The following is a 26,381-nucleotide window of genomic DNA, read 5'->3' as shown; positions in this document are numbered from 1 at the left end:
TAAATGCTTCAATTTTAGTTTTCCTCATTTAAAAATACTAATCGAGTTTCTGCTACAGCCGTTGTATATTAATAGCAAGCTGGGCACTGAGCACTCACTGATAGGTAAATGTTCTTACTCTCCATGGAGAGAGTAAGGCAACCCTCAAGGAAGTATAAGTAGAATTGGCACTATAAATGTGCCTCCCTACCTTAAGATAAAAGTCCAGGAGTTCCCGTCGTGGCGCAGTGGTTAACGAATCCGACTAGGAACCATGAGGTTGCGGGTTCGGTCCCTGCTCTTGCTCAGTGGGTTAACGATCCAGCGTTGCTGTGAGCTGTGGTGTAGGTTGCAGACGAGGCTCGGATCCCGCGTTGCTGTGGCTCTGGCGTAGGCCGGTGGCTACAGCTCCAATTGGACCCCCAGTCTAGGAACCTCCATATGCTGCAGGTGTGGCCCTAAAAAGACAAAAAGACAAAAAAAAAAAAGGGCACTATTTCACAGAACTGATGCTAGAGAAATGCTAATTTGAAAGAAAAAGCATTAAATGTTGATATTTCTTACGAATGCTGTTTCAAAAAAACAAAAAACCTCAAATATCGGAAGAGAGAGGGAGCAAAGAAAGAAGTTATAAAACTAAGACTAATACAGTGTCAGAGACCTAATGATTGGAAGAATAAGACAGGCAGATGCTAAGTGATCACTACCTCAAATTCAAAATGGTAATAAGATCTAAATCACTTTGGCATCCTTATAACTCTGGTTTTGCTGGAGAGAATTAAGTCACCCAAACCTTTGGGAAAAAGTAACATGCAGAATGTATTGACCTTGATATTGGGGAAATAATTGCTCTGTAAAGCCTACATAGAAAATCTAAATAGAACAGAGTTATTTTTATTCTTGTTCCTTTAAAATCATGTTTGCAGTGAAATTAAGCTTTAAGCTCCTAGCTAGAAATCCACTGGTGACCTTGAAGAATTTCATACTTGTAGAGCTGGGTTCTGATCTTGCATATAAATGTATGCATCTCATTATGTAAGAGTTATATTTATAAATCTGGCACTGGACAGTGTTTGACGCTAGAATTAAGTTCTCGCATTGGAAAATATGGAAAAACAGTAAACATATAGCTACTTATCTACATAAATGTATGCCACCATTAGGAAAATATAATTTTTTTCAAAAACCCTGTTTTTCAGATGAAATACCTGTCACAAAGAGAACATTAAAAATAAAACAAGAGTCTTCTGAAGAGGCACAGTAAGTAGATGATCCACCTTTCTACAAAGTGTATTTGTTTACCTAGGTGTAGTGACTGTTGGGAAACCCAGAAAGTGTTGCTGTAATTCAACATGCTATGAGAGTTACAGCCATGCCACTGAGGAAGCATGCCTGGTTGTTCTTTCTCATCTTCTTAGCTTACATTTTCCAGTGGTTAATCTAAAATGATGAGAATTTTATATTCAACAAGAAGAAAGAAATACATCACATGAATGAAGCATATTTATGGCATTTGCCTATGTGTGGATGTGGATATTTGGAAGTTTACATATGGCACAAAGTTGAGTCGTATGGCCCTGAGTTTGTCTGGGGTTAGGTGAAATGATAGGAGGGCCAGAGGGACACTTAAATTCCTTGTAATATTCCATTTTGGGAATCAAAAAAGCATGCTCCTAGGAACCTCAGGGGAGGCTCAGTTGGTGTAACTGGGATGAAATCAAACTTCACAGAATTGGTGTTACCGACCTCAGACTCCTTGAACTTTCCACATGGTTAGAACTTAAGAAATAGAGAAATACAGCAGACAGTTCTCAAGAAGTGTTTAAATAACTGGGTCTAGTTCTCATTGTGCTCCATAGCTTTGAGAAGCTGGTATGGAACTTGAGCCCAGGAAACATCAGGCTAAGACCAGATATGTGAGAGCAGAAAACTGGCAGGCTCTGCAGAAATGTTCAGCCTTGCTGCCTCTTCTCCAGGTTTCAGCTCACAGGGTGAGAGGTTACAAATGGACAATTCATTTTCCAATGCAGCAGTTTCCTCAGAACTCTTCCTCATTGATGATTGAGGGCTATGACAGTGCTGAATAAAATAACCTTATTTGGGCATTGGATTTTTTTATTCTTGGTATAGGTGGGATTAGTCTGAACTAGCAGATATATCCTATGGTAAAATACACCATCCTTCACCCATGAAGAGTCACCACTTATTTATCAGGTATCTTACTGTAAGTCAGGTACTGGGATATAGCAGTGAGCAAAACAGACAAAAACTTTGCCCTCCATCCCAAATCTTAGCCTAATCCCCCTTGAGATCAGTAAAATATTTAAAAAGAGGACAAGGAAGGATATGGCTATGAAAGGTCATTTTTTTTAAAGCATTGACCCATGCAGAAATATGTCCTATATCTTAGCCTCACAAGCACCACAACGTAAATATTAGCAAAGCAATTTCCCATCCTGGCTCAGTGGTTAACGAATCCAACTAGGAACCATGAGGTTGCAGGTTCGGTCCCTGGCCTTGCTCAGTGGGTTAAGGATCCAGCGTTGCCATGAGCTGTGGTGTAGGTCGCAGACGCGGCTGGGATCCCGTGTTGCTGTGGCTGTGGCGTAGGCCGGCGGCTACAGCTCTGATTTGACCCCTAGCCTGGGAACCTCCATATGCTGCGGGTGCGGCCCTAGAAAATACAAAAAAAAAGGAAAAAAAAGAAAACCAGTTTACTCTGAGAAGAGGAACAATTCTCCGGAAATGCAGTGATTTCATCTGAATGGCCACTCAGATACTTGAGTAGCTTTCAAGACAAACTAAAGTATGGAGAATAAGTCCAGGGCAGTCTTTGGATCAAGAAGCAACTGATAACAGGAGTTCCCATCGTGGCTCAGCAGATAGAGAACCCGACTAGCATCTGTGAGGACTCGGGTCTGATCCTTGGCCTCACTCAGTGGGTTAAGGATCCAGCGTTGCCATAAGCTGTGGGATAGGTCGCAGACACGGCTCGGATCCTGCTTTGCTGTGGCTCTGGTGTAGGCCGGTGGCTACAGCTCCAATTGGACCCCCAGTCTAGGAACCTCCATATGCTGCAGGTGTGGCCCTAAAAAGACAAAAAGACCAAAAAAAAAAAAAGAAGAAGAAGCAACTGATAACAAAATATTAACTCTCTGTCATCTTGAAAAGAAAGTCAAGGAAAGAGGAAAAACTGAGAATAACTGTGTGGAAGATTCCCTAGTTTTTCCCAAAAACTTTTCCTAATGAGAATTTAAGAGGAGAGTTTCCAGGATTTGTTTCCTGCCAAGAAGCTGTTAGCAAACCATTATATTACACCCTCTTTTCTTGCCTGCTTTTGATTGTATGTGAATGTGATAGTTGAGTATTTTTGTAGCCGAAACCTATGATTGATACAGAGTGTAATCGTCTGTTGCTAAGTTAATATTGCACAAACTTCAACCTTCCAATATCAAAGTTTTGCTCTACCTGAGAAACAAATTTCCTCATATATATACACATCATAAAAGAGGACAAGGAAGGATATGGCTATGAAAGGTCACGAATTAAGCAGCATGTGAAACAAAAATTTCCCTGCACTTTGTCTTATTCTGTTAACTGTCCAAATCAAAATTGAAATAATTTCTATACTTTTACTTCCCTTAATAAAATATATTTTAGAACAATCTCAATTCATTATTTGGAATTTGTCTCGTAAAACCGAGGCTTCATATAGACCTTTTCCATCTGAATTCTCAGATCTTAGTTCTGTGCTAAACCAACAGTTCTTTTTATTTTATTTTTTTTTGTCTTTTTGCCTTTTCTAGGGCTGCACCCACTGCATATGGAGGTTCCCAGGCTAGGGGTCTAATTGGAGCTGTAGCCACCAGCCTATGCCAGGGCCACAGCAACAGGGAATCCAAGCCGCGCCTGCAACCCACACCACAGCTCACGGCAACGCTGGATCCTCAACCCACTGAGCAAGGTCAGGGATCGAACCTGCAACCTCATGGTTCCTAGTCGGATTCGTTAACCACTGCGCCATGATGGGAACTCCTAAACCAACAGTTCTTTTAAAGTTAGGAGTAGTAATGTATCTCAGTCAAATAGAAGAAAATGTCATTTTTTCCACATTTTTGTATTAGATCAGTTGCCATAATCAGTTGTATGTTTTCCTACGGCCAGCATATATGGTACTTTCAGAATTTTCAAGTTAGAAATTAATCTGTTCATTCTTTTAAGTGATACTCATTACCTCTCTGAATACAACATCCTTCACCTGCTTTTGGTAGTTAGGTCTGAAAGCCATCATGTGCACCATAAGAGCCACTTAAAAAAATACATGAACTTTCTGAAATCCTAGGGTCTTATGTATCAATAGTTATTAAATGTAATAGAGCCAGAGTATAGAAGTAATGGAAAGCAGTTTAGCATTAGTTCCTAGAAACTTCTTAGGGGTGAGCATTTCTCATATTTTAATATTTTGCTTGCACTGTCCAGTTTGGTAGCCGCTAGTCACCTGTTGCTATTTAAATGCAATTTTAAATCAATTAAATATTTAATACCTCACACTACCTACATTTTAAGTGCAATTGCTAACATACTGGACAGCACAGATAAAGAATATGTCACCGTTGCAGAAAGTTCTACTGGACAGTGCTCATCTAGACACCTTGAGGAATCTTTTATTTCTCTCCCTAGGAAAAGAGACATCATGCAGAATATCGTACAGATTTTGGAATCAGTACAGTTGAAATGGGAACTGTTTCAGAGCTGGACAGACTTTTCAAGGCTTCATCTTTCTAATAAACTGGCCATTTTTGGAATTGGTTACAACACCCGCTGGAAAGAAGATATCCGTTACCATTATGCTGAGATCAGCTCCCAGGTGCCCCTCGGCAAGCGGCTCCGGGAGTACTTCAATTCGGAGAAACCTGAGGGACGGATCATCATGACCCGAGTGCAGAAGATGAACTGGAAAAATGTTTACTACAAGTTTTTGGAGATTACTATCAGTGAAGCTCGGTGCCTAGAGCTGCACATGGAAATTGACTGGATACCGATTGCCCATTCCAAACCAACCGGGGGCAACGTTGTTCAGTATTTACTGCCAGGAGGTATTCCCAAAAGCCCAGGCCTTTATGCCATTGGCTATGAAGAGTGCATTGAGAGGCCCCCCTCACCCCACCTGGAGCGACATTCCCTGGACCCAGGGAAGGAGGGCCGGGTTGACTTGGAAAGCCTTTCAGCACAAGCCTCCTTACAGGTGGAAACAGAACCCACCCGAATTACCTATTGCTACCTCGGGATCGCTGAGGTCAGGACTCTGCAACAATGCTTATTTTTACATTTCCAAGCAAATACCAAAACCTTCAGCAAAGATTGGGTTGGTATTAATGGGTTTTTGTCTCAGAACTGCATTGTGGATCCTGGAGTTTCCCCCAAATCCATCTATATCAAATTTGTAGAAGTAGAGAGGGATTTTCTTTCCGCAGGCTCTTTAGTTGAGTGCCTGGAAAAAGCCATTGGATATCCCTTAAAATTTAACAACTGAGTGTCATCCTTCATAAGGATTTGGGCTCTTACCTCCCTCTTCTCTACTCACTTCCCATTACCCAGACTGTGTCCCATCCAGATGCTGCCATCAGACTCTTCATGGAAACTCTTTCCACAATCGGGCCAGTACAACTAAGGAATCATAGTAGACTTTGGGCAGAAAAAACAGACCTCACCTGAAAGTGCTCATTTTGAGCAAGCAAGCTATTCAACGGACTTGCATGGTGGGTCAGTTGTTTCTTTTTTAAAAAAACAAAAAACAATTTTTAAATGGATTTTAGAGCCCTAATGTAAACAAATGTAGGTACATTCCATATTGGACAAAACTTATACTTTTGAGTTTCATATGAAATTGAAAAATTGTATTTTTTTCACAATGTTTCATTTTTACACATCTCTATGTCTCTATATAAGTATTATTTACAACCTTGAATAAATAAGCAATAGATAATGGCAAGTTAAATCTTGAGTCACAGTAAATAAGACTGTTTTTCAATAGCTACTATTGTATATAATTTTAGAGTTTCATTTTTTTCACCAATCAAGTGTTTTGCTATTCCCAAATCAGTGTTGCCTGCAAAGACCTTTGTTTCTGTGATGTACCAACTTTATGGTTGTGTTGCCATTTAAACTTTACAAAAAAAAAATTAAAGTAATTCCTGGCCTCTTGGCGTATTAGTTGAGCTTTTTGTAGCAGAGTCTGGTCGCACTGGCAGTGGGACTGTGCTCTGACTTTGCTGCTAGGGAAGCACAGAAGAGACAGAGAAGGACAGCCTCACTTCCTTTCACTCTCTGTACCCCACTGACCAGTGTCATAACTTCTTGTCAGAGTACCAAAGTCATTAGACATTTCATTTTGATTTCCTTTTTTTTTTTTTTTGCTTTTTAGGGCCGCACCCACGGCATATGGAGGTCCCAAGCTAGGGGTTGAATCGAAGCTACAACTGCTGGCCTACGCCAGAACCACAGCAACATCAGATCCGAGCTTCATCTGTGACCTGCACCACAGCTCACGGCAACGCCATATCTTTAACCCACTGAGCAAGGCCGGGGATCAAACCCTCAACCTCATGGTTCCTAGTCAGATTTGTTTCTGCTGTGCCACGATGGGAACTCCTTGATTTACTTTTTTAAAAGTCCCAAAAGGATATTCCTTTTGGCCCTAAGTACATAAACTTGTAAGAGGCTTTCGTTCCCCATCTTTATACTCGGTAATCAGAGGCAGCTCCCTCAGGAGTACAGGTGGAGAACTTATATCATCATACTGCCTCTGAAAAAGAGGAGAGAAGATCTAACGGAAACATCCAGCAAAACTTAAGTGATCTATAGGATAGAAGATCATAAGGTATCTGTCCGTTAGGAAGGTACTGTCACGTTTAGATACACCATTCAGAGATTCTGTGAGGCAACTAACATTCCACTTAGAGGTTAGTACTCTTGGCTTACTAGTAGGGTAGAAGAAGATCACTTTGATCTCATGGCAGAGACTTGTTAGACTGGTTATTTATCTTTAATGATTTTCCCCAACATCTCTCAGGTGCACTACTTTAAATGGACTACAAATCCAGGTAAGAGCTATAATTCTCCCCATTTTTCTATACTATTGAAGATAAAATTGCATATTGATTTTTTTTAAAAAAGGTTATCTTCTTTCCTACAATCTGAATGGTCTTAAGTCAGTGATTTTTCTCATTCTGATACTTCATGGGTTGTTGATGCTTATTTATTTTTCTAATGGCTAGAGAGTTTATAATCAATGGGCTGACTTTTATTAATGTCATTTGAGTCTGAGTTTATGGAGTAGTCTGTTTTCTGGATACAAGCTGCTAAAAGTGGGTACTAGTTCAGGGAGAGTACAAATACCTGGGATGTTTGAGTGCAGCACCTCTTCTCCCCAGGCACGGTCTTTAGGTTTGGGCCTCCAGAAAGTCTCAGGAGTTTGCTCTTGTTTGGAACTCAGAATTGCAGTCCTAAAGGCTGAGTCTCCATTGACTGTTTTGTAGCAACAGTCTCATAATATTAGTGCTGAGTGCTGCAGGAAAAGCACTATTAGTAGGACTAGTACATGGCGCCCCCTGAACTGTGCCACTGACCAACCTTAAAACCAACATTACACTTGGTTTTTTCCTCTGCTGTTTCTTTCTTTTTTTTTTTTTTAATTGTTTCGCATAGCTTTATTTTATTTTATTTTTTGTCTTTCTAGGACTGCACCCACTGCATATGGAGGTTCACAGGCTAGGGGTCGAATCGGAGCTGTAGCCACTGGCCTATGCCACAGCCACAGCAACGCCAGATCTGAGCCTTGTCTGTGACCTACACCGCTCATGGCAACGCCAGGTCCTTAACCCACTGAGCAAGGCCAGGGATCGAACCCGCAACCTCAACGGGAACTCCTCTCTGTCCTATTTCTCACTGCTGTTAGTTACTTAGCAGGGCCAGAACATTTGGGGAACATTTAGTGAGGATGTTTTAGATCTACCTAACATTACCGAGACTGGGGCATTGCTAGACCGCTATGAGCAGCGTGGAGAATAGGGCAAAGACTGATCAAGCATGTGGTTTCACCATGTGTCTTGGGATGGGTGAGGGGTAGGGGCAAGAGGACAAAGCTGAGCATTGGGGAATGGAGACTTGGAAAGAAAGCACCTTGCTGATACTGAGTATCCATTCTCTTTGGCCAGAACCATCTAGAAAAGACAGCAGTGTGTCAGATTACTATATGAGCATTCCTAAAAATTAAAAGTGGACTATTTAGACCTTAATGAAACCTTATAACTGACTCAAGGGAGATGGAGACACTATATTCAAATGTAAGAATCAGCATTAGAAAATACTGTAGAGATAAAAGATGTATAATTGGGAGAAACACCAGTGACCTGCAAGTCTCCTAACAAAGGAAACTATGGACTTAGCTTTTGCACACAACCTGTTTATGCCAGCAGTTCTGAGGCCACTCACAGATCATCTGTGCTAACGTTCCTGTTATACACATGGGTAGGGAACAATGTTCACCTTAACATTTTTTTGCATCGTGGCAAAAACTTGCAGAAAGTAATGGAGCTGTTCTAACTTCTACCACCTGACTGCCTCAAGGTCAGCAGGAAAAAATGATTGGAATAAAATATAGTGTAGAAAATTTTTTGATTGGGTGAGAGCATTGAAAGAGCCCCAAAGGGACCGCTCTCATGTCAAATGGAGAGAGTCACTGCCTATAAATCTTTGGCTGTCGCTTTAGTTTTGACGTTGTAAATTATTGGGATGCAAATTGTGAAAAGTTAGCCTGATGAGAGTGAATGTTAAGGCTCTACCTAATATGTTGCTTGATAGGGATGAGCACAGCCTGCCCAATTAGACACTTTGGTGTTCCTGGGGTACAACCAAGACCTTTGTACTGCCCTTCCTGGAAGGAATTACTTATTTGGGGTACCCTGGTCTTGATCTGGAAATGAGGGATGTTCACAAGAGGTCCTTTGCAGTGAAGACTAAAGTAAAAATAAATAAATTTGAGTGTGATAGAATAGAAAAACCAAACCAACAGCACACTCCCCCCATATATTCAGACCACAAAATCTACTTGACAATTCCAAGTTTGTAGGTCCCCCTACGAAGGAATGAGACTGGCAGTTAGCTATTACTGTTGCTGTCACTGAGTATTAGATCCCAGGCGCTGCATGAGTAGTCTAGTGTTTGCATAGGCAAACCCACTGCATGGCAGGTATTTAAAGAGCAGCCAGGCAGGTCACACGAAGAAGAAGCAGCTGAGAGGCTCTGTGGGGTGCTGTGTAGAAAAAGACCTTGGGCAATGCAGGCTCAAGGACCATAGTCAGTATTAAAACAGCAGAACTCCGTGGCATAAAAGGCATCCAGGAGGCCTGGCTGCTTTTCTTCTCAGTTAACTGCCACCCAGAGCAGGTGGCGCCAGGGATTTGTTGTTATGTTTTCTGTCCTCGGTGACCTTTGCTCCGTGGGTTGACCCATACCCGGATGTTCGAAGCATCTTTATTTTGGCTGTTGGACTGGGAAGGCAGAACAGGTGCGTGCCTTTCTGTTAGGGATCTGTGGCCGCCAGAGGGCGCAGAGGTGCCTTTGACGGACTGGCGGGGAGAGGGACGGTTAAATTAAATTTCACAGCGAACAAGATCTATTCCCGGGAATTAAAGGATCAGATCAGGCGTGAGGTGGGATGGGAGGCAGCGAAGATGGGATAAATAAATGGTACTTTGTCCAGTCTACCTTCCCGCAGCGGCTTTTCAGAGTTGAGCGGGGAACTAGGCACCTGTTTCCTCAGTTTCCTGCTCAGCTCCTGGGGTTTCCTTGAGTCAGTCATTTCCCTGCTCGGGTTTGCAGCAGCAAGCCCCGGGTGACCTTCGGGCTGCGTTTTAGAGCACCTCTGAGAACCTGAGAGAGGCCCCCTTCTCCGCCCACTGGTGAACACTGTCCTAGCGTCCACAGCTGATGCAGCCTCGGGTGGGCGGGGCTCAGGAAGGGATGTGGCACGTGCAGGGGTGGGCGCGTGCGGGCGGGGCCTCATCCTTTCCCCAGCCGCTCCCGAAGTCCGTCCTGCCCCCGGCTCCGGGAAACTGGTAGTTTCGGACAGCAAAACCTAGCCCGCGATGCCAGCACGTTGGCCTCTTCCTGCCGTTCCGACCCCCATTGGCAGACCCCCAGTGGTCCCGGGAAAACGCGGCCCCCCTCCTCCCCTCTTAGGCTGAGGACGCGGAACTCCCAAGCCCCGGCTGTTTAGGGTTTGGGTCCGGGTAGCCCCTGGACGTGGGATAATGCGCAAACCTCCCTTCCTTCTTGGCTCCTCTTTCTGTCCCACGCGGGCAGAAGGGCACGGTGCAGTACGATAGTTCAGGATCCTTCTCTTCGGCCCTCGCCTCCAGCTGGCTGTCAGGGCGCCGCGACTCACCTGACATCACTCTGCGTCCCGACCCGTTGGAGGCCGCGGGATCCGGCCGTCGAAGCGTGAGGAGCGCCCCCCTGCGGCGGGTCACCGGCGCACCCGGCCCAGGAGGACAGCGACCTCTCCGCCCCCTCGAATGCCCCGCCCCCGAGTCCCCGATGGTCCCCACCCCGCCACCGGCACACACACGCCCAGACTCTGGCCAGAGCTGCACTTGGTGTCAGTGGCCCGGCTCCTGCGTCCGATCCTGCTGTCGTGCAGCCTCAGCACCTGTCGGTCGGTGTGTCTCGGAGCCGGTACCCCTGACTCCATCCGGGCCAGGGAAGGCCATGGTTTCCCTGCCCGGGTCCCCCGCGACCAACTTACTGCAGTTTTTGTTCCTGGGGCTGACTACTCTTGGTGAGTGAAACCCTGAACCTGGAAAGGACCTGAGGTGGGAGATGAGGTGAATCCGACCCTGGGGGAGGTGGTTTTGGGCACTGATGAGGAACTGGGTGGGCTGGGATTCCTGTCTTAGACGCTTTCCCTACCCCCACTGCTATTTTCCACCACACAGGGTATCACTGGGTACTGCTGACTTCTGTCCCTGTTGTGTCGGCAAACAGCCACCACTTTGGGCACAGTGTGTGTGGTGAGGGAGAGGGTAGGACTCAGGACCATTCCTCACCCCCACTGCCCACCTCCACCCAGCAGAGCCGGATGAGCTGAGCTGCTAGATGAGACACTGGCTAAAGAGCTTAAGGACTTAACTCCAGTCCCCCTCCCATCCGTCCCCCCCCCCCCCCACCAGCTCAAGCTGATGTGCAAGAGCCCCTAGGGAATTCCCTGGTCTCTGAGCTTGACACACCACTTCATGTCAATTCCCCAGCCCAGATCCTCCCTCTTGCCCCCTCCTCCTGCTTCCTGCCCTGGGAATCCAGGGAGGTGCCCCCAAAAGCATGACCGTGAGGTCATTTGGGACACAGGAAATGGAGGAGGGGTTCGAATGCCTGGAGGAGCACAATTGTGACACCATCCCCCCCAGAGGTCCACCACCCCTAATCAGTTCCCAGAGCCAAAGGACAAAGGAGTCCCAGGGGAAGGGCGCCTCCTTGGAGCAAGTGCTTGAGGAGTGTTGAAGGTGCCCAGGAGCACCCAGAAGCTGGAGGTGGCCCAGTGCAACATCTGGGGAGAAAAGGCCCCTTGGAAACTTAGCTGTTTCACATGCTGCCTCCCAGGCTTTCTTGCCATCCTTCTTCAGGGATTCCTGAATGGGGGTGAAGGGTGGGTTTGTCTGGTGCAGCTATAACTCCCACTTTCAGGCTGGAAGCCACCAGGGCAAGTAAAGCTTGGAAAGATGTAGAGAAAAATTCAACCACAGTGATGGGGACTGAGATGGGAATCACCTAACTCATCTGAGTCCCCTTTAGCCCAGTCTGCTGCAAGGGCATTAGGGGATGAAGTACCGCAGACAAAGTGGGGTTCAAGACCAGCCACAAAAAAGCAGAGACACCTTCCTGCCCCCTAGTCTTGGTGGGCCTGCTCCAGGATCCCTTGACTTCTTAGGCCCCCTCTCCCAAGGACCCCCTCTCCCTTCAACCTCAAGGCCTCTTTCCTTTGGCATTCCACTCCCAAATTCCCTACCCCCCTGTTGGGGATCTTGAAACAAGGGAGAAAATTTCAACTTTGTGGCCAGGGCATCATCCTTATCTATCCTGCAACCCATCTTCTTTCTATCCTAACTCTGAGCCTCAGTTTTCATACTGAACCCAGGCTTCAAGGGCCCTACCGGCTGCCCTAGGGGTTGCCGAGCTCCCACCAGCCCTTTGAGGGTTAAATGGCCCCAGGTGGGCAACTGCGGCAGGCAGGCACTGTCCAGGCTCGGTTTTGCCCTATGGAACTATCAGGGCTTTTCTGCCCTCCTGCTCCTCGGTGGCTCAGTGCTGCTGCCCCTGGGGCGTGAGAAGCCCGTGGGGGGAGTTTCTCAGAGAAAGAAGGAGACTAAAAATAGTAGCCCTGGGGAGCAGGCCCATTTTCGCTATCCCTTACTCTTGCCTGCTTCCTCACTCTAGTCTGGAATGGGCCAGAAGGGTCCTTTTCCTGGGCTGCTCCTGACTCTTTTACTCAGACCCAACCACCCCCTTTCCCTCTCCCTATGGCACTGGGGACCAAAAGGGGGCCAAATAGTTGAGGGGCTTCTGCTTCAGCAGACTTCCAAGACCCAGGGCGGCCCATGGGTTTTCTTTGGGGGCGCAGGACAGGGAGCCTTTGCCCAGACTCCAGTGCATCCGGTTACTATGGATTCCCCCCACCCTCCCAACAGACACACCTTTTGCCAAGTGAAATGACAAATGCAGGGCCTGAAGGAGGTCTCTCAGGGCATCAAGGGCAGAGGCAGCTCGCCCCATTCCCGGGACCCAGGCAGATTTCCAGGCGGGAATCCTGTCGGGCCTCTGGGAGTGAGCTGCAGAAAGGCCGAGCCTAGTCGGCACCACCCACAGGCCCGTCCAGCGGCGCCCTCCTCATTGTCTTCTGGCTTATCACCGGGCACAAGTTTCCTGTGCGGCCTGTGGGGACCGGCCAGGAAATTGGAAGGGGGGGTGCTAAGAAGGCCAAGGAACAAGGGTGGGGGTTCAGTAAAGACGCAAAGCCAGGAAGCAGTGGGGGTGGCGTGCATCCTGGCCGGTTCCGCTCCTGGCCCCTTAGAAGCCTTCCGCTGAGCTCTAGGAGGTGTAAAGCTAGGCCTGTGTGCGGCCTCTGTCGCACGTTGGCCCTTGATCGCCATGAAGATGTGGCATCTCAGACTCTACTGTAGTGTTGAGGCTGAGGACTCAGGTCCTCAGTGAGAGCAGGGCCAAGGTCTAGCGTGGCCAACTTCCTCAGGCCCTGCTGGGGACAAGCCCAAGTTTATTCCCCCAAAGGGCTTTGACTCTGCTCCTCCTTTGCCTCTCATAAGGGCAGTAAGTGAGTGTTCCTGGACACCATGATGCGAGCTTGATTCAGCTGTCCCTTCCTCGTACCAACACCCCAGGCCAACTCCTGAAGGCCAGATGCAGGCAGACACAAGCTCTGTACTTGATTGTTTAGTACTAGATTGTCAGGGGACCTTTATTCTCTTCCTAGCTCTGCCATGATTCCCTGCAACCTCAGAGGACTGGCCCAGATCTCCTGGGGTCCAAAAGGTCCCTTGGGGGCTTTCCTGGGGAAGCCCATGATTGGGGACCCAATGGGAGGCTAGAGAGCACCAGTCCCTGAGCCAGGTTGGGCACTGGGCTGCTGTCAAGTAGTTCAGGAGCCGCGGGGTTAAATTGGTAACCAATTAACCCTCCCACCCCACTCCTCTATCTGGTTGGGAACACAGGGGTGATGGAGATGCTGTTGATCCTGACCAGCATCCCCCCCTCTTGGCTCTAGCCCCCAAGGAAATTGGGGGATCAAGTGGCCCAGGTAGAGTGTACATCAAAAGTATGATATCTGTCTTTCCTCTTGAATGTCTTAACCCTTCGCTGGAAATCTGCCTCCTCTTCTCCGTACTGGGACATCTGTGCCTCTGGATACAAATGAATGCCATAGACACGTGTCCCCATCCCGGCTAAAAGCCGCGAGCTAAGGTTGGGGAGAATAAACTCTGATAAAAATGACAGCTGGATCCCAGGCCAGCGGTTCCTAGTTAGCCTTCGAGACCTACAGCGAGGGAACCCAGCGAGCTTCATCTTCTCCTCCCGGCTGTGTGGGGGGCAGGTCCACAGGCTCCACGCTTACCCTCCTCGTTCTCATCCCCAGCGTCCCCCTCGCGGGCCCAGTTGGAGCTGCACGTCCCCGCCGGCCTCACCAAGTTGCAGGCAGTAGAGGGAGCGGAAGTGGTGCTCCCGGCCTGGTACACCCTGCAAGGGGAGGTGTCTTCAACCAAGCCCAAGCCGTGGGAGGTGCTCACCGTGATGTGGTTCATAAAGGAAGGGAATGGTCTGAACCAGGTGAGGGAGGAGGTGTCTGGGCTAGAGGCTAGCTCCGCCCAGCGGGGGGCAAAGGGACCAGCCGGCAAAGGTGGGGGAGGTGGGGGAGGTGGGGGAGGTGGGGGAGGTGGTAGGGGTTGGGGGGGAGGCGGGGAATGGCGGGGAATGGTGGTTGTTCAGGAGTTTCAAGGAAAAGCAAGGTCTTCCTCATCGGTTCAATTTTTGTTTTGCTCTTGGAGGCTTCCCAAAAGAATTCGCTTTCCCTAGGTTTCTCTAGAAATCCAGAACACCAAATATTGACAGGCATTTCACTGCTGGATGAGGGGGAAAGTGAGGTTTGATGGTATAGGAAACGCCAAGGGTTAGAGCAAGAATCACACAACTTAAAAGTTGCTCATCTTTGTGTTTTCACCTTATGTGTGCTTTGGACATTGTCACAGGCCACTTCTCTTCCCAAATGATTTCTCTCCCACTGCCCCTTTATAACCTTCTTGGAGAGGCAAGGAGCAATCTGCTCCTACAATCTCCCACCTACGCTCCTTCCTGACATCAGACAGACTCAGAGGCAAAGTTACCCAGAAGCCAAAGAAATGCCATTTTCAGAGCCTCTTTCTTGTACTGGCTCCTTGCAAGGTCCTAGAAAGTGTGTTTAGAAGGTCATTTGATAAGTAGGGGGTATGTATGAAAGAAACTTAGATTGAAGGGTAGATCCAGTTTCCAGAGGGCCTGGACTTATACATTGGGGGTGGGGGGGAATAAAAGATTTTAAAGGATATTTTTTTTCCTTGGATCTACCTCTGCAGTCTGAGTTTCCTTCATACACCCCCCTATTTACATTATCCCTCACCCATGATACCACTTTCTAAACACCCCAAGTAAGAGATGAAGAGACAGTGGATAGGGGAACAGGAACTATTCTGGTCAAGAGAACCAGGCAGTGAGAGGGTGGCTAGGGAGACAGGGGCTGAATGGAGAGCTGGTACAGGCTAGAGGGAATGGGTGAAGGGGAGGGGCATCAGAAGACACCCCGTTTCAGGGAGGGGATAGCTGAACCCTGGGCCCAGAGCAGGCATGGAATAAAGGGAGGGGGGTGTCGTGCCCCGCACCAGGTGTTGTCATACATCGGTGGAGCCACATCCAGCAAGCCTGGCGTGTCCCTGGTCTACTCCATGCCCTCCCGGAATGTGTCACTGCGGCTGCAGGGCCTCCAGGAGAAAGACTCTGGGTCCTACCTCTGTTCTGTGAACGTGCAGGACAGCCAAGGCACTGACAGAGGTCACAGCACCAATACTTTAGAACTCAATGTGCTGGGTAAGTGGGAGGCCTCCATGGGAGGGAGGTCAGGCAGGTCTCTCCCCAAATGCCTGCGTGCGAAGGTTGGGGGAGGGGGCAGGGGGTCAGTGTGTGGGAGCAGGGAGGGGCTGCCACTGGCCCCCTGGATGTGAGTTTTCAACCTGTCTCCTTTCCCCTAGTGCCTCCAGCTCCTCCATCCTGCCACCTCCAGGGTGTGCCCCGTGTGGGGACCAATGTGACCCTGAGCTGCCAGTCCCCAAGGAGTAAGCCCACTGCCCAGTACCAGTGGGTGCGGTCACCCCCATCCTCCCAGGTGTTCTTTGCACCAGTTCTAGGTGAGGGAACTTCTGGAGACAACGGAGAGTGTGTCTGGGGTAGAGGAAAGCTGAGGTACCAGAGGGGCTGGGGTACCAGGGGAGGCAATGCTGAAAAGCACTGGGGTGGAGCAGGAGGATGTGGGGAGGGGGCTGGAAAAAGAGGACCTGCCAGGTGCAGGCACCTGCTGGGTGCTTTCGAGTGAGGTGCTGGGGCTAGAAGAAGACTTGCAGTTCACTAGGTGTGTGACTTTATGCCTCTATTTCCTCATCTGTAAAATGTGAATATCAATAGGCCTGATTTGAATATACCAGCTGTTAAAGACATTTGAGGGCACTTAGGGCTTTTTTCTTCAATTTTTCTGAGTTAATTGATGAAACATTTGAAATATGGAGTACTAGATGCTTTTTAAAAAAATTATTTTTAATTTATCAAGTATGGTAATGGTATCAAGGTTTTGTGGGACAATGTCCTTATTTTTTGGAGTTTCATGTTGAAGCAGTTATTTTTATTTATTTATTTATTTATTTATTTATTGTCTTTTTGTTGTTGTTGTTGTTATTGTTGTTGTTGTTGTTGTTGCTATTTCTTGGGCCGCTCCCGCGGCATATGGAGGTTCCCAGGCTAGGGGTCTAATCGGAGCTGTAGCCACCGGCCTACGCCAGAGCCACAGCAATGCGGGATCCGAGCCGCGTCTGCAACCTACACCACAGCTCACGGCAACGCCGGATCGTTAACCCACTGAGCAAGGGCAGGGACCGAACCCGCAACCTCATGGTTCCCAGTCGGATTTGTCAACCACTGCGCCACGACGGGAACTCCTATTTTTATTTTTTATGGCAAAATTAAAAGCAACTTTTTTTTTAATGGGTGGGGACACATGTTTATTAGGATGGGCACCTGTGAAAAGAATAGGACCTTGCAGGACATTTGGTCTTCTCCAAAATGTCCGTGGGACATTTGGTCCATGCCAAAAGGTCCTTGAAACTGGGTTCCGTCCAAAACATCCATAAACATGTTTGGTCCATGCCCCATGGTTTTTGACAGTACTAGATTTCAAGGACTTTTGGGCATAGACCAGATGTCTCCATGGACTTTTTTTTTTAAACTGCTTAATCTTATTACATTTATAGGTGTACAACAATCATCACAACTAGATTTTATAGCATTTCCACCCCAAACCCTCAGTGCATCCCCCCACCCCGCAACCTGTCTCATTTGGAAACCATAAGTTTTTCAAAGTCTGTGAGTCAGTCTCTGTTCTGCAAAGAAGTTTATTGTGTCCTTTTTTTAGATTCCACATGTAAGCAATAGCATTTGATGTTGGTGTCTCATTGTCTGACTGACTTCACTTAGCATGATAATTTCTGGATCCGTCCATGTTGCTGCAAATGCCATTATTTCTTTCCTTTTAAGGACTGAGTGATCTTCCATCGTGTACATGTACCACATCTTCTTTATCCACTCCTCTGTCGGTGGACATTTAGGTTGCTTACACATCTTGGCTATTGTATATAGTGCTGCAATGAACACTGGAGTACATGTGTCTTTTCGAGTCATGGTTTTCTCTGGATAGATGCCCAGGAGTGGGATTGCTGGATCCAATGGTAGTTCTTTTTTTTTTTTTTTTGGTCTTTTTGCTATTTCTTTGGGCCGCTCCCGCGGCATATGGAGGTTCCCAGGCTAGGGGTTGAATCGGAGCTGTAGCCACCGGCCTACACCAGAGCCACAGCAACGCGGGATCCGAGCCGCGTCTGCAACCTACACCACAGCTCACGGCAACGCCGGATCGTTAACCCACTGAGCAAGGGCAGGGACCGAACCCGCAACCTCATGGTTCCTAGTCGGATTCGTTAACCACTGCGCCACAACGGGAACTCCCAATGGTAGTTCTATTTTTAGTTTTCTGAGGAATCTCCATACTGTTTTCCACAGTGGTTGCACCAATTTACATTCCCACCAACAGTGTACTAGGGTTCCCTTTTCTCCACACCCTCTCCAGCACTTATTGTTTGTAGACTTTTTGATGATGGGCATTCTGGCCAGTGTAAGGTAGTATCTCATAGTGGTTTTGACTTGCATTTCTCTAATAATTAGTGATGTTGAACATCTTTTTGTGGTTTTTTTGGCTGAAGCATTTATTTTTAAATGTCTCAGAAAAAAAGAAAAACAAATGAAATAAGTATAGCAAAACATTAGCAGTTGTTGAGTCTAGGTTGTGGGTATATTAATTTTCATTTTGTCCCTCTTTCTACTTTTTCTTGACCATTTTTATAATAAAAGTTTTATTTTTTTTTTACATAGTGCTTATCTCATAGGTTTGTTGTGAAACTTTTATAAGTTAGTACAGGTAAAAAACTTAGTTTTTGGAGTTCTCTTGTGGCAAAGCGGGTTAAGGATCCAGTATTGTCACTGCAGCAGATCTGGTCACTGCTGTGGTGCACGTTCAAGCCCTGGCCGGGTAATTTCCACATGCTGTGGATGTGGCCAAAAAAGAAAAAAAAAAAATAGCAGTTAGTCTTTGGTGTGGAATAAGCAGCTAATAAACTTTAACTGTTAAAATAATTAGATTATTTCATATAATTTTTTCAACACCATCAAGTAGGTCATACTACTCCATTTTACAGATGAAGAAATTAGGACTCAGGGATACTAGTAACTTCCTTAAAGTCACAGGGCCTATTTTGGAGCCCAGGTTTTCTAACACCTCACCCAGTGTTCTTTCTCTCTCACCACTCTGCCATTCAGAAATAAGAGTAGAAATCGTGTTTTGGTTTTTCTAGGCATCACTTCCTCTTTAGCCTCAGATATCACCTGGGGATACCAAGTGGTGGAATGGATCAGGGGGTTGAGCTAGTAGTTGGGCCGCTGGGAGCAGAACCCACATTTCCCCTCCATCAGGGAACAGACAGCAGAGTCTCCCAGAGAGTCCAAAAGGACATTCCAGAGAAGGGGGCAGGATATATTTTATGGGAAGGAGGATCCTTGGACTGATGGCTAAATTGTGTCCACAGATGCTATCCATGGGTCTTTAAGCCTTAAAAACCTTTCTACTTCCATGTCTGGAGTGTATATCTGCAAGGCCCACAATGAGGTGGGCAGTGCCCAGTGCAATGTGACCCTGGAAGTGAGCACAGGTCAGTTAGGGGTAAGTGTGGTGAAGGAGAAGACTGGTCCATGGTGGGAGTGGGATTCAAGAGGGGAGGAGGCCTGTCTGCCGAGGTCCCTTGTTATAACAGGACAAAGAGCTTGTCTTGGTCAAATGTTCGTGTAAGTTTTGGTCAGTGACCACTTTCGGCTTGACAGTCACCTTCTTCTTAACAAAGAAAGAAAATGTGTATGGGGGCAGTGGGGCAGTGGGATTGGAAGGGGCCGGGGAATAGCTGGGAGTCCCTCTCTGACAGCAAGGTTTTTCCAGGCCCTGGGGCTACAGTGGTTGCTGGAGCTGTTGTGGGTACCCTGGTTGGACTGGGGCTGCTGGCTGGGTCAGTCCTCTTGTACCACCACCGTGTCAAGGCCCTAGAGGAGCCGGCGAATGATATCAAGTAAGTGTCCCTGGTCTCTGCCAAGATGTGGGCTCTCTCAGCTCTTCTTACAAAAGCTGGGCATTCCGGGAGCTCTCATCTAAGGAAGGATGTGGTGAAAACATCATTCTAATGAGCAGATTTTGAGGGAGAGGAGAATTGAAGTAGAGGGAAGATGGAAGACAAAGCATGGGAAAACTCTCCCTTCTTCCTGCTCCCAGCTTCTGACCTCTTCTCACTTTTTTGATGACTAGGGAGGACGCCATCGCTCCCCGGACCCTACCCTGGCCCAAGGGCTCAGACACAATCTCCAAAAATGGAACCCTTTCCTCTGTTACTTCGGCGCGAGCCCTCCGGCCACCCCAAGGCCCTTCCAGGCCTGGTGCACTGACCCCCACATCCAGCCTCTCCAGTCAGGTCCTGCCTTCACCAAGGCTGCCCAGGATGGATGGGGCCCACCCTCAGCCAATATCCCCCAGCCCTGGGGGGGTCTCATCCTCTGCTCTGAGCCGCATGGGTGCTGTCCCTGTAATGGTGCCCGCCCAGAGTCAGGCTGGGTCTCTGGTGTGATGGTTGAGCCACTCACTGGCTAAGCTATCTGGTTTCTCTCCTTCCTACAGGGGTCACCCCTAGCACAGAGGCCAGGGTCTTGGGAGAGTCTTCCAGACCTCTGGTCCTCTGCCCCCGCCTTTATTTACTAAGGGAAAACTGAGTCTCAGTTAAGACCCAAACTTCCAGGAGGTAGAAGGAGAAGGAGAAGCGGACCTGGGATTAGGAAGAGCCTCCACTCCCTCTTGGGCCTCTCTAGGACTGCAGCAGGCTGCTGCTGAGATGGCAACCATCCCCACCCCCATCCTCAGGGCCTGGTAGGGACTGCCAGTCCACCAGTCCTCCGGGCCCCCTTGGTCTGTACCCCACCCCATCTAACATCATCCTTCACTCCCATTCCAGCTCCCTGCATTAAGGTAACCTGTCCTGCTGGCTTGGTTGGGTTTTGTTGGGGCAGGGGATAAGGAAGATATTTTTTAAACTAACTTGAAATGCATGGTTTTGTTTTTATTTTGCAAATTTCAATAAAGATACGTTGTGTTTGTATGGAAAGTGAGAGTCAAAAGGCCTTTTCAAACTTGGAATTCCCAAGAAAAGCTCAGGATGATGCAGAGAGGACTATCCTGTCTGAGGACCCAGAAGGGCTTCCCCACACAGCCTCCAGCTTGGCTTACTGGCTCAGGGTAACTCCTCTAGAGCCCTTAAAAAAAGGGCATTTGCTGTCAGGCATTGGTGGAGAGGCACAAAGAGCCTGAGGCTGGGGAGGCCCTAACTCACTTTGAGCAGCAAGAGGACGAAATGGGTGACCTTCTGCTGGAGCTTGAGTGCCCATGGCTGGTTGTACCTGCACTTAATCTCCTGCTTTCTCCCCAAGGGCAAAGGAAAGGAACCTGACTCTTGCTCCCCTCCCCCAGACCACTGGTTCCTTACCCATCTGCCCATCCAGCAGTGATGATCCCCTGTGTACGGAGGGCAAGCCTGGCACAGGATGGGATGCCTGTGTCTGCTCCAATCCTGCCACACCCTTTCCTATTGGGGAGGGGGGGGATTTCCTCCAGATCTCAGTTTCTCAGGCCATGAAATGGGGTGGCTCTGGGGGTGGAGAGAGATTGTCGTTTCCATGGATACTCTGGCTCCAGTAAGTGGTAATAAAAGTGTCAAAGAAGGAATCTCAGAGGAGAAAAGAAGAGGGGCTCAGAAGGAACCAGAAGGGGTTGGATAGAGTCTTGGCTTGGGATTCCAGCACACAGTGTGAGGCCCCAAAGCAGTGACATCATCTGCCAGCCCTCAGATTAGCAGATGCCTCCCTCTTCCTCTAGGGTCACTTTTTCCCACAATTACAGTTCTGACCCCCCTCCCCTGAGGTGGGGCCCTCCTCCCCCATGAGCCCAGCCCTTTCCCCAGGACTGCTTCAGAAATTGGGGGGGAAGGGGACAAAAGAAGGGAGTAAGGCTAGAACATTCCTGTATTGGGCCTAGAGGAGGGAGGAGCACTTCCTTACCTGAGGGCCAGCCTCTCCCCTTGTTTGCTCTGAGATAGCCGGTCTTGCTGGGGCCCAGTACCAGGAGGCTGCCCTGTGGGCACTCCCTTCCTTCTCCCAGACCCAGACACCCAGCCGGACCAACAGTTGGCAGGACATGACCATGGCCTGGCTCCCGGGGTCCTTCCTCTGCGGAGCCCTGCTGGGCTGGGTCTGCTTAAGTGGTGAGTGAGGAGGGGACCGGCGGACCGCGGTGAAAGCTGGAGGGCAGAAGCTGGGCTCCCTGGGAGGGCCAGGAGCGGCTGGGGCGACACCGGGGAGGGCGACGTCGAAGGCCTGGAGGGTCCAGGATAGAGGGCGGCAGAGGTTGGGCCTCTCCAGCGGGTTTAACCACAACGCGGGTATTGTTTTCTTTCCGCCCCCTGACAAACACCCTCAGATCGGGCCCGCCTGGGTTCTTTCACCCACGAACCCGGCGGGATCGGGGGTTCCTCCCTCCCTTCGGTAAGGGAGGGAGGGAGGGAGGGAGCCAAAGGACCTGAGCCCCAGGGCCCGGGGAGGGAGGCGTCCCGGCCGGGGTCTCCTGAGCCCTTCTCCCGCCGGCCTCTCTCGGCGCCCCCAGTCCCCGGGCTGGCGGTGGAGGTGAAGGTGCCCGCCGAGCCCCTGAGCGCGCCCGTGGGCAAGACGGCCGAGCTGATCTGCAGCTACAGCACGTCCGTGGGGGACAACTTCGCCCTGGAGTGGAGCTTCGTGCAGCCCGGGAGGCCCATCTCAGCGTCCCAACCCGTAAGCTGAGGGCACCTGGGCTTGGGTCGGGGGCGGCTCCTGTTTTTTGGCGGGCTTGGCCAGGAGAGGCAGGGAAAGAGGACCCACCTTAGAGCGCCCCATAGGAGAGGGTGCCTTGCAGATCGGTATGCTTGGATGAAGAAAATCAGTGGGCTCCTTCTAGATCTTAGGACTGCAGTCTGCGTGACTTTATACCACATACACAGCCCTGTATATCCAATTTCCTACCCCATGGTTCCTACATGCAGCTCCCCTATGGTTGGGCAGCTGCGGTGTCAGTGAATAAATCCATGAAGGCTAAGCTGTTGTGATTAAAAACAGGATAAAATGCTGCCTCTTCCAGGAATATTTGCTCCCCTCCCCCCCATGGGGAGCATGCTTAGTCAACAGCAATGAAAGCAATGCATCTAGTTCATTTAGCACCTAGAAAGGCATGGTATTTGGGGACAAAAAAAATCCTTCATGGTTCTGGCTACAGAGTATCAGCTTCCCTGGCTGTTGTAAGGGAGGGGCCTCTTATACTCGCTTTGGAGGTATGTAGAGTTGATGCCAGGCAGCAAAAGGCACATATGTATATCTTCTGCTTCTCACCAGATCCTGTACTTCACCAATGGCCAGCTGTATCCAACTGGTTCTAAGTCAGAGAGGGCCAGCCTTCTTCAGAACCCCCCCACAGGAGGAGTGGCCACCCTGAAACTGACTGATGTCCGCCCCTCAGACACTGGAACCTACCTCTGTCATGTTAACAACCCTCCAGATTTCTACACCAATGGGTTGGGGCTAATCAACCTTACTGTGCTGGGTAAGGCAGGCTGGGAACCCATCAGCCAACCCTGTACCCTCAAAGATTGTACCAGCCCTACTAAACCCTGCCATATCCCAAGTTCCAGCCCAAGGTCACAAGTGCACTGGGGACCCCAAGGGAAAATTTTAAGGGAAAATTCCCCCTTCCCAAAATTTTCTAATCATACCCCTGCCTCACCCTCCCCAAAGAGTGGCTCTTCCCTTGGTCCCTAGTAAGGGTTTGAGGGAAAGCCCTTCCCATGGAAAGGAATCGGAGTCACAGTCCCAACAGTTCCATCTTTGCAGGAACCTCCCATTTGTGGTTCAGATTCTGTCCCTTTCTAAGTTGGCAGCAGGGAGGGCTAGTGACCATTAGAGGAACAAGGGGCCTGACCACTAAGCACTAACTTTGTGTTCAGAGTGCCATCTCACCCCAAACTAGAGCCTACTTGGAGATGAGCAAACAGAAAAAACTATTTAAAAGGACGGGGATGTTTAGATGGAAAAGAGAAGACCTAGGAGGTGGTATATGCCAACTGCATTCAAATATCTGAAGGGGCTGCCCTGTGGAGGAGAGGTTTTTCATTTCTCTTTGTGGACCCAGAGGGGAGGAACTAGGACCAATGTGTGGCTATTACATTAGCACAGATTTTGGCTCAACATGAGGAAGAATTTTCTAACAATCAGAATTTCCAATAGTGGACATCATTTCCTGGGGATGCAGTGGTATGTGAACCAGAAGTGGACCGCTATGTGGTAGGAGTATCGAAGCAGGAAATTTAGCACTTTATGGGGGTGAAGTTTGGAAATAGCTAAGGAACTTCCTGTGATTTTTGCAGTGCCCCCCAGTAGTCCCTTGTGCAGTCAGAGTGGTCAAACCTTCGTGGGGGGCTCTGCTGCATTGAGATGCAGCTCTTCCGAGGGAGCCCCCAGGCCAGTGTACAACTGGGTCCGCCTTGGATCTTCTCCTACACCTTCTCCTGGCAGCATGGTGCAAGGTAAGGGCCCAGGACCTCAAAGAATGGACTCGGGACCTGGGCAAATCTGGTCTCTAAACTACACACACCCACATTACAAGTTCCAAGCCTGCAGGTAGGAGACAAACCGCTGTATATACCTTTTCCCTGCTTCTTCCTTGCCTTCCTTTTATTGACCCTTCCTGTCTTCCTGTACAGTCTGTGGCTGCGTGGTCCTGGAGCATTTCTCAAGCTAAATGTACTCCTGATATCCTGGAAGGAAGGGAGCATTCTGTGATTCTCACGTGTCTATTTTGGAGGGATTCCTTTAGATCTGTTAAGGATCATGAATCATTTCCAAATTTCCTAGAGAGGAAGCTGAGGCAGAGGAGCATGGACTGGCTTGAATTATTTAGCCAGTTTCTTTGGAGGAACCATAGAGCTGTCTAGGAGTCTTGGCTTCTCAGGCTCCTCATGCTAGCTCCAATGCCCTGGCAGGTACAACATTCAGTCCCAGCCCTAACCCCAGCCAAACCCTTTATCAAACCAAAGAGCTCCCCAGATCACCTCCTGACATGTACTCTTCCTTCTAAAGGGAAGGTAAGCAGCTTAGAAGAGCATTTGGGTCAGCTTAGAGCCACTCCAAAGAACATGTTGCCAGTAATCAAGGCTTTTTCCCCCAACCAGAAGCCAGTAGGCACACCACCCCTATTGCATTGCATTTCTGAACACCTCATGTGTGTGCAACCCCCACCTCCCCTGAAAAGGCAGTTGTGTAGGGTTGGGAAGAACACAGGAGTTGCAGCGGTTTTGCCACCTCCTCTCTGGCCACCTCTGAGCCAGTTTCCACTCATAGAATGAGGTTAGTCCCTTCTTCACAGGATCGCTATAAGGATGAAATGAAATGTGCTCACTGTGAGTTGATGGGATGCTTCCTCTTTACCCTCTAGATGAGGTGTCTGGCCAGCTCATTCTCACCAATCTTTCCCTGGCCTCCTCGGGCACTTACCGCTGTGTGGCCACCAACCAGATGGGCAGTGCGTCCTGTGAGCTGACCCTCTCAGTGACTGGTAAGGGATACTAGGCAAACGCTGGGCTGGCAGGTGGGTTCTATGAAGCTACTTGAGGTACCAAGGAAGGGCTACACCTGAGGGGCCTGTGTTTCCTTAGACTCTTCCAAAGGCCGAGTGGCCGGGGCTGTGATCGGAGTGCTCCTGGGTATGCTGTTCCTGTCAGTTGCTGTGTTCTGCCTGATAAGGTTCCAGAAAGAGAGAAGGAAGAAGCCCAAGGAAATATATGGGGGCAGTGACCTACGGTGAGCAGGAAGGCTGAGGGATGGTGCAGGGTGGGAGGAAAGGGTTTGGATTAAGTTGGTGACTTTGCACATTAAGGGGTGTTTCAAGGCAGAAGGCTGCCCAGCACTGGGCTTTGGAGGTGGGGGTGGCAGTACAGCAGATGTATTTGAGCATGTGAGTGAAATGTACATGGTGGAGGACTTGTTTTTTATGAGCTGCCCTCAGGTCTTTTATCAGTCAACAGGTTGTGGAGGGCAGGAGTTGAGTTTGTCCTGAGCATTCAGCTGAATTGAGTTCTTCTGGTGGGGAAGTAAGGAAAGGAGAGGCAAAAGCTGCCTGCCATCCACTTTAGCTGTCAGTCGTGGCGTCCAGAATAGGGATCAGAGCAGTGTCTCTCCAAGTGTGGCCCTCAGATACCTGAACAGAAATCACCAGGAGCTCATTAAACATTTAGATTCAGGCCACTTCCTATCCCTTCTGAAGCAGAATCTGTGTGTATGTGTGTGCTGGGGGATGATGGGGCCTGGAATCATTTCAACCAGTTCCATGATAATCCATGTGTATAGTAAAAACGAAAAGTCCTTGGTTAGTGGATGGGCGTATTCTGACAGGTGCTACCAGCCTTCACTAAGAAATGCCTATATCTATCAGGGAGGATGCCGTCGCACCTGGGATTTCGGAGCAAACGTCTGTGAGGGGGGATTCTAACAATGGACTCCTGGAGAGGGCCCCCTCTGCCAGCACGGTGACGACCGCCAAGTCCAAGATCCCTATGTTTGTGTGATTTCTCTCCCAATCCCCGAGGATGATTATCAATAATTAAAGACTTTGGGTACAATATTGTCTCCCTCTTCTGCTAATATAACAAATTCCTTAGGCGGCCCGAAGAGTATAATGGGTAAGGGAAAGAGCCGGCTTGATGCCCTGGAGGGGATGCTGTGGGTGGGAAGTTTTGTTGGTTCCAAGGATATGTTCTAACCTAGGTCCTTCTCCCTTCCCCCTCTCCACCCCCACTTTTTGGCTTGGTCAAAGGAAACTTGTTCAGAAT

The 26,381-nt window shown here is 48.8% G+C and overlaps 3 protein-coding genes across 6 annotated transcripts in view; all 3 read left to right on the top strand.

Annotated features, from left to right (window-relative positions):
• The window catches only part of MSANTD2 (Myb/SANT DNA binding domain containing 2), a 31,070-nt gene extending 24,891 nt beyond the window's left edge, over positions 1–6,179 (top strand). For all 3 annotated transcript variants that reach the window (XM_047752148.1, XM_047752147.1, XM_047752149.1), the window contains 2 exons: positions 1,179–1,239; positions 4,660–6,179. In XM_047752148.1, the coding sequence (XP_047608104.1) occupies positions 1,179–1,239; positions 4,660–5,512 (914 nt within the window). In that variant the 3' untranslated portion in view covers positions 5,513–6,179. The remainder of the gene's footprint in view (positions 1–1,178; positions 1,240–4,659) is intronic.
• Positions 6,180–10,593: 4,414 nt separating this feature from the next.
• ESAM (endothelial cell adhesion molecule) lies at positions 10,594–20,585 on the top strand. The gene is made up of 7 exons (XM_047752239.1): positions 10,594–10,819; positions 14,183–14,373; positions 15,462–15,663; positions 15,825–15,980; positions 18,975–19,097; positions 19,379–19,505; positions 19,739–20,585. The coding sequence occupies exons 1-7, from the start codon at positions 10,750–10,752 to the stop codon at positions 20,052–20,054; spliced, it is 1,185 nt and encodes a 394-aa protein (XP_047608195.1). The 5' UTR covers positions 10,594–10,749; the 3' UTR covers positions 20,055–20,585.
• Positions 20,586–20,648: 63 nt separating this feature from the next.
• VSIG2 (V-set and immunoglobulin domain containing 2) lies at positions 20,649–26,171 on the top strand. 2 transcript variants are annotated; one of them, XM_047752240.1, is made up of 7 exons: positions 20,649–21,737; positions 22,136–22,299; positions 22,894–23,101; positions 23,922–24,080; positions 24,989–25,108; positions 25,209–25,353; positions 25,985–26,171. In XM_047752240.1, the coding sequence occupies exons 1-7, from the start codon at positions 21,671–21,673 to the stop codon at positions 26,115–26,117; spliced, it is 996 nt and encodes a 331-aa protein (XP_047608196.1). In that variant the 5' UTR covers positions 20,649–21,670; the 3' UTR covers positions 26,118–26,171. The 2 variants fall into 2 exon arrangements, with proteins under 2 accessions (XP_047608196.1, XP_047608197.1); XM_047752241.1 differs by lacking the exon at positions 23,922–24,080.
• The last annotated feature ends 210 nt before the right edge of the window (positions 26,172–26,381 follow it).

This window comes from Phacochoerus africanus, chromosome 11 (genome assembly GCF_016906955.1).
Source record: "Phacochoerus africanus isolate WHEZ1 chromosome 11, ROS_Pafr_v1, whole genome shotgun sequence".
In the NCBI taxonomy this organism is placed as follows: Eukaryota; Metazoa; Chordata; class Mammalia; order Artiodactyla; family Suidae; genus Phacochoerus; species Phacochoerus africanus.
This window is presented reverse-complemented; position numbering and strand designations above follow the sequence as displayed.

What these genes read in the sequence shown, in the direction of transcription:
- ESAM (XM_047752239.1), top strand. Translation starts at nt 10,750, where the DNA reads ATGGTTTCCCTGCCCGGGTCCCCCGCGACCAACTTACTGCAGTTTTTG. An exon ending in AAGGGAATGGTCTGAACCAG is followed by an intron (nt 14,374 to 15,461) that starts GTGAGGGAGGAG and finishes GCCCCGCACCAG; the next exon opens with GTGTTGTCATACATCGGTGG. An exon ending in GAGCCGGCGAATGATATCAA is followed by an intron (nt 19,506 to 19,738) that starts GTAAGTGTCCCT and finishes TTTGATGACTAG; the next exon opens with GGAGGACGCCATCGCTCCCC.
- VSIG2 (XM_047752240.1), top strand. Translation starts at nt 21,671, where the DNA reads ATGACCATGGCCTGGCTCCCGGGGTCCTTCCTCTGCGGAGCCCTGCTG. An exon ending in AATCAACCTTACTGTGCTGG is followed by an intron (nt 23,102 to 23,921) that starts GTAAGGCAGGCT and finishes TGATTTTTGCAG; the next exon opens with TGCCCCCCAGTAGTCCCTTG. An exon ending in TATGGGGGCAGTGACCTACG is followed by an intron (nt 25,354 to 25,984) that starts GTGAGCAGGAAG and finishes TATATCTATCAG; the next exon opens with GGAGGATGCCGTCGCACCTG.